The 7437-nt window shown below is 41.0% G+C and overlaps 1 protein-coding gene across 1 annotated transcript in view; it reads left to right on the top strand.

The window, feature by feature from the left end:
* The window catches only part of kcng2 (potassium voltage-gated channel, subfamily G, member 2), a 29104-nt gene extending 25460 nt beyond the window's left edge, over positions 1-3644 (top strand). The window contains exon 3 of the mRNA XM_035680913.1: positions 1896-3644. Within this exon, the coding sequence (XP_035536806.1) occupies positions 1896-2723 (828 nt within the window). The 3' untranslated portion in view covers positions 2724-3644. The remainder of the gene's footprint in view (positions 1-1895) is intronic.
* The last annotated feature ends 3793 nt before the right edge of the window (positions 3645-7437 follow it).

Raw genomic sequence — 7437 nt, 5'->3', positions numbered from 1 at the left:
ATAAAAACAGCTCATTCTAAGGTGGCCTATATTCAGATGATTATACACTACTGAAAACATACCTCTGAATAATATATTCCTTTTCTGCCAATAGATCCTCCTAAATGTGATGACCTTTAATTTACATCTAAAGACTGGTTAGCATTAAAGTAGGTGTGACGGCTACCTGCAGAGTACTGGCTTGCTAGGTATGTAGGTTGCTCTGTGGATATAATTCTTGGTCAAAATTCCACTTTGAACATTTTGCATGTTTCAGATTTTAATTAGACCATGTATTTTATCTGATTACAATGTAAGAAATAATGGATTGCAAGTTTAATGATTTATAATCACAAGCTAGCAAGTAATGATAAGTGGGGTATAATTACTACACAGCACTGTCACATCTACATTGTGCAGGTCTGACAGAAGCGCCACTGTCATTTTTCCCAAAGCCTGTGGCAGAACCTATTTCAAACTAGTCTTTTAAGACTTTACATTCAGTAAAGGTATGCTTGAAACAGCCAGGCAATCAGTCAGGTGGTGAGTTCTGACCTCAAACAAAACATCTTTTACTGTCCATAGAAAGGCATAATGTGTAAGCAAAGACACATAACACATCAATCGGCCATCATGATGACTACTTTCCAAGTCCTACTCAATATTATTACTATTTTTTCTTATTTTAGCTTATTGTTTTGATCAAGCAGTCACTTAAACAGTATATTGCTGCTGCTTCATGAAAAGCTGTGACTCCAGCTTTGCCGATCAATGATTTATATGGTCCTTAATGGGTTTAGAAAATTTGATGTCTCAAGGGCAAAAACCATGCTACATGCAAAACTAAGTATATACTCTGAAAAATGCACGAGGCTCAATCTGAGAGGAAGGCTTTTTTTTCCTGTGAGGGCGGTCAGTTGGAATGCCGTCTCCATGGAGCAGAGCTGTTGACGGAGCAAATGCTAAGGGAAGTGGTTTGCTTATATATTCACACCTGGAGATGACCTTTACAGCCACAGTGTATGTAACCTGATGGGTCGCTAATGTGTATGTTTCTTGCGCAACCTCCAAAGTCTTGTGTGAGCCACTTAACACAACAGGGGGCTAAGTCTGAAAAGTCTGCTTTAGAAATACCTGTTCGGCAGCAGTAAATGACTGAGAGGAAAGATTTAAAAGTTTTTAAAGAGTCTGAAGAAAGTTTTCTTTATTGCTCAATTGTCTCCACATATTCTCATAATTCTCACTAATTAATCCACACATAATTAACTGATGCAAAAAAAAGCAAAGAGTGAGAAAATGCAGAAAAATGAAAAGCATTTTGAAAGTCTCCTGCAGGGGTGACTTTGACTTAATAACCAAGTAATCTCTTATAATTATATTTTAAAATATTTATGAACCATATTTCAGCAGTCTTGAAAAAATAAAAAGATAATCATTAAAAGAGAGAATGTTTCAGCTGTGGTAACTTTAAGAATCCACAGTATTGGCTTATCTAAGACACGTTATTACATAACACTGCATGCACATCTACACCTCTTACAGCTTTTACCTCTTGATCACTCAGGTTTGATGTGGAAGTCAGTGAGCTTTTCGAGATGAGATAATCAAAGCCATTGTTTTACATTTCATGAATCTTTCAGAACCTTCTCTGTTGTGTTTTGTTCGGTGAAAGAAAAGAATCACCTTTTTGTTGTCAGATCAAACGCATCAACCTCTTCTGTCAATGACAAACCCACAAACTAAATAGCAGGCTTTGAAATAGATGCTTAATTACTGACTTCGTGGTGCGTCTTCACGTAACCTTTATGCAAAGCGCTTTTGGAGTTCATGTCTCGCAAGCTGACAGGTGTTATTGCTGGAGCGTAATTTAACACATCCCTTAATGTCTGTCTTTATGTGCTTTTTTTTCTCTGCAGGGTGAGTGCTCCCAGAGGTGCTATAACATCTTTGTGCTGGAGACGGTATGTGTTGCCTGGTTCTCCCTGGAGTTCCTGCTGCGCTTCATTCAGACACAGAGCAAGTGTATGTTCCTGCGAACGCCTCTGAACGTCATTGACGTGGTGGCCATCCTTCCCTACTACATCACCCTCATTGTGGACTCGCTGTCAGTGGGAGGGAAACCTGCAGGCTCAGGGAACAACTACCTGGAGAAGGTGGGGTTAGTTCTCAGAGTCCTGCGAGCTCTACGGATCTTTTACGTGATGAGGTTGGCCCGCCATTCGTTAGGGCTTCAGACACTTGGCCTGACAGTGAGGAGGTGCACACGTGAGTTCGGCCTGTTGCTGCTGTTCCTTTGCGTGGCCATGGCTCTTTTCTCCCCACTGGTGTTCCTAGCCGAGAGTGAGATGGGCGCCAAGCAGGAGTTCACTAGCATCCCTGGGAGCTACTGGTGGGCCGTCATCTCCATGACCACAGTCGGCTACGGAGACATGGTGCCCAGAAGCATCCCCGGTCAGGTGGTGGCGCTCAGCAGCATCCTGAGCGGCATCCTCCTCATGGCCTTCCCCGTCACGTCAATCTTTCACACCTTCTCTCGCTCCTACTTGGAGCTGAAGGAGGAACAGAGCCGGGCGCTGAGGCAGAAGCCGGACTCGCAGGACAGCACCAAGTCCCAGAACAGCGAAGACTCTCAGGAGACGGATAGCTACCACGGCATCACGGAGGCCATAGCCTCATCCGTGCAGCGGAGGAAGTCCATGGCTGTTCAGAGGGCTGCTGAGATTAGAGCGTCCATGCAAACTTAGCTTGCCCCGTCTGTCTGTCTGTCTGTGTTCAAGTGGCAGCCCAGGAGGCCGTGACCCAGCGCTGGGACTTCAAAGTTGACAAGCTGCAGGATTGTGAGAAGGGAGGAGATTTTCTTTTCTGGAGCTTGAGGTCTCGGCTTTGATCGTGTGAAGCGCTTGTGCACCAGAGTGTATCTGAGTTTCTTAAGTTTTACAGAGGCGGTGCAGGGCTGCTTTTTCTTCACAAATTTGACTTAAAAGATGGGCAACAGAACAGTATTCACGATTAAACAACTGAATTAAAATGATTTTAAAAAAGGGACTGAGACACTAGTCTCATTGACTGTGATTCAGACTTGAGATAAGTCTGTGCAAAAGGGAAATCTAAAAACCAAAACATCACACGTTGTTTGCAGACCTCAGACTAATAATTAATGTTTCTCATGTAGCTGCTTTTGAGAGGATTGTCTGAAATAAAGCTGTTTGTTGAGATGTCAGACATGTAGTTTATTAATGATGCAATATTATCTCTGTTCATTCTGTATTGTATTTGTACCAAATAACTTACTGTACCTGGGACTCTGTTATATAAGGTTCACACATGTATTATATGAGATATGTCAGCACACTTATTTGCAATGAATCAGAGCTAATTAATCTCCAACATAATAACACAAACTAATTTATCTGTCAAAGGGCTATAGTCGGTTGGGACGTTTTGCTCAGTGGCAAATGACAAGAGGATTGGTGCCACACTCATTAGATAGCTCTGTCTGGAGCACATGCTGAGGCTTTAAGAGAATAATTATCCATACAGGGAAATACGCTTATTCAATTTCATGCCAGGAGTTAGAAGAGAAGATGGATTTCACTCTTACATTTGTACATGGAATATGAGCTACAGCCAGCAGGTGTTTAGCTTAGCTTGGCATTAGCACTGGAAATGGGGGTACAACAGCTAGCCCTCTGTACAAAAGGTATAGAAATACGCTTAACAGGCACCTTCTAAAGCTCCCTAGCTAAGAAGACGGACTTCAGAAAGTCAACTGCACCCCAGCAAACAATAGTCCAGGCACAAAACTTTTTTGGGCTCCAGAAACAAACAAGATCAGTAATTCCCGCGCCTATAGCAGCGTTTAGGAGGTTCTGGGTAGGACGTACTTATGAGCACTAAACCAGGCTAGGCTTTTTCACCCTTGGGCTTGAGACTTTATGCTTAAGGCTAACACTAAGCCACCTCCCGGCTGTATCTTTATAGGTTAACGAAACCGAGATCCCTCTTGGCATAGAAAGCCAAAAAGCGTATTCCCAAAAATGTTCAACTGATCCCGTATAGCTTGTTAAGCCAATTATTCCACGTGTGAAAATACAATGACGCATGACATTCTCTGATCGGGCCCTTTGGCAAATGGAGTAGTTACACCTAAGGACCTCTTACTAGGCTTTTTCAGGAATTTTCCACCTGCATATCAGTGAAAGGGCAACTCATTTGTCATTTCCTGACCTAAAAAGACCAGAAGTGAAGAAGAAGACTGGGGTGTTTAAGAACAACAATGCCAAAGGTGGTAGGGAAACACTACACCCAGCACTGGGGCGGTCAAAGTCAATTGACAGGAGTCCAGGTGGATGCGCTTCCACCATCCAACCACAGAGAGGCATTTGGGACAGAGATTGGGTGCTACTGACCTTTTCCATACCAACCTTCACTCACCTAATCAGCATGGCCTATATTATTCACCACCTTAGATCACTAAACCATCCTAAGCAAACTATCCACTAAAGACAAATGTGAGATGTAATTGAAAGTACTGAAAAAAATAGTAAGTGGACCTTAAGTTAAGACAACAAAGTTGGTTTTGTTTAAAATGTGCGATGCTGGTTGATATAGCTTTTCAGGAAAACACCTGGTCTAGAGTAACTGCGAAAAAGGGATTGTCCTATTTGTGGTGACCTCCTGAACTTCCTGTGTAGTACCCATGATCAGGTTCAAAATTTGTAATGCCATCTATTGTTAAAAATAATGGCCAGATTTCTGTAAATTTAAAGAGGAATTTTAATGATTTTTGCTGAGCAGTTTATAATTTGAACATCGCCAAATATTTAAGGCTGTGTAATTACTGTGCGAGACTGCAACTTTTTGCTGAATTGTTTTTGTGCTTTTTGCCCAACCCTTTACACAATTCTGGTCATTATAACCACCCCAAAGTTAGAATTACTGCGCTTTTCTTTTTGGTATTATCTTGTGATTTAATGCTACTTTATCTGTTTTAAGATGAGGTGATGTTGGTGCCAATCCTCTAAGATATTGGGGTAAAGTAAGCCGATGGACCAAAAAATCTGAAGGTGTATTGCAAATGAAAACCATCTCATAAAAGCAAACACGTTTGATTCCAATTTGCGTACATTCCACGCTTCAGGCAGTGAAAGCAATAGAGCCCTCATGCTCAGTCAAAAACCATTTTAGATATTAAGAATACTTTTACAGTCCTTACAGGATTTCCTTATGTAATTGCAAATAACAGCACTTCATTCTTTGACTTGAGTTGCCCTTCTACTTTGAAGTGAAAAAAACATTTCCCGAATTGTTAGAACCTATCAAAACCAGCCCCAATGCTTGAGAGTGCAATTAGATTTAGTTATTTTTAATATGCCATAAGGAAATGTTTTGGTCTGTCAACTCTTGAATTCGCCAGGTCACAGGAATTAACTGACATCATTAAAAGCATGGAACTATTGACACAGGAACACTTTAAACTATTATATCTACAATATTTAGGTTTTAAGAAATGAAAATGTTTGCTTTGATAAGGAGCGGATGGTTCAATAAAACAGTTGTTTGAATATAACCAAACTCCCCCAAATGGATTTGTGCTTTGCGTCATGAATCCATAGCCTGAGGAACAGCCTTTTTTGAAAAATGTAATAAAGATTATAATGAACACAGTCCCATGTGGAGAAGCTTTGATTTAACAATTTATTATACACAAGGATGCTCTGAAATTTGCAACAGAGTGCGTGCTGTACTTCTGCACTTAGATCATCCTAAATTGGTTTGTCTGCAGCTTGGTTCCAGTGTGTTATACATAATAAATGAATTATCTTTCCAGTAGTGATTTTGGCACAATGCACTGTAAATCTGATAAATACTGACAGTGCTTCAATGGAATGTTCAACTTAGACTCGGAGCCTGTTCAGTGGGCTCTCCTGCTCACACCGCTAGCGCTGCGAGGTCAAACTAAAGATCATGGTCATCAACAGAAAAAAAAGAACTGAATCCTCCTTGTGGCCGTGACCTTCAGTGGTTATAGATTATAATGACTTCAGAGTATGTTTCCCATGCTACATGTGAATAACAAGTCAGTGAGAGGATATTTTGAAGGTTGTATAGACAGGAGACATCAGATTCTTGTTCCCGGGTGATCCGAGGATAAAGGTGTTAGTGTATTAGCTAACAATGTTCACATCCAGCAGACTCGGGGCAACAGTAACATTAATTTGGTGTTTCTAACCAGTCCAATACTCTCTCTCTCTATTATACTCTTTTTAACTCTGGTTTGGGGGGCAACTCCTGAGGAAAATATCTTGCTCTTTAGCTGCTAAATGCTCCTCTATTTTCACAAACTAATTTATGTAAACTTCGGATTTTTCTACATACCGAAGTGGTATTCATTCAGTATACTAAAAACAAAAATGCAAAATGTAAGGAATAGAATAAACAGTTTATCTGTTTCATGATTTTGTGGGGTTATGTTCACAGCTAGCAAATCTACCAGATGCTATGGACTGGCTGCACGGCAGATATTTTGCCTTGTCAAAGCCAGAAAAACACAGGTGGATTAAGTAACAGTAACAATGGCTCAGTTCCATTTAGTGTCCCTAACAGTGAGCAAGACCCCTCACCATCACTTCTATTTGATGCAGAAACGCAACGCTAATACGTGCACAGCACACTGCGCTGGGGGACTTGAAAAGTCGGTAACCAGCCATTTTACAGTAGTTATCACACAGGGAAGCTTTTTACACCCACCCGAATGCCTGAGGTGCCGAGCACAAGTGAGAATTTTATTTTGAGGGTTGTGTTAATGAATTCCTGATATTGAGTTTAAATTAAAGATAAGGTTTAAATACATTTCTGTTAGGGAGGGCCCATGTGGTCGACTGTTCTGGAATTTTCAGTCCATATACAGGTACAGCTCAATAAATTAGTCGTGAGTTTTTCACGATATTCTATTTTTTTTAGCTGTACGTGTGTATATATGTATGAACTATAGATAAGACATTCATGCACTATAGTGTATTTGGTGCTTGTTTTCTCGTCTCATGATTCTGTTTAGCAGATTAATACAGTCACATCAACGACTCTGCATTCAGAAAATGCCTTTTCAAATCCATCTTTTTACCCCTTGGCTGGCTGGTACATCTATTATCTGTGTACTGTCGCCTCTCTGTACCAGTGGAGAGCTTGATGTGAAAGCCCAGCACATTACAATTTATGTGCTTATTATTTAGATATGCTCAAAGCCCAAAGAAGGACCATGGCTGGTGGGGCTTATTCTTCCTTTGACAACTGATGTCTGCCAGAGCTGCACCGCTGATGGGAGCAACGGTGGATGTCTGCACAACTGACACAAACATCTCTGTCAGACAAAGCATGACGCACAAGTCTCTCTGTGTCCTCTTTATTGGGTGACAATGCCACATTAGATTATCAACAAAACTCTGTGTTTAATCAGCC

This window comes from Morone saxatilis, unplaced genomic scaffold (assembly GCF_004916995.1).
Source record: "Morone saxatilis isolate NCDOM2014 unplaced genomic scaffold, NCSU_SB_2.0 Contig9, whole genome shotgun sequence".
NCBI lineage: Eukaryota > Metazoa > Chordata > Actinopteri > Moronidae > Morone > Morone saxatilis.
Note: the sequence above shows the minus strand (reverse complement) of the source record. Positions and strands in the feature narration are given on the sequence as shown.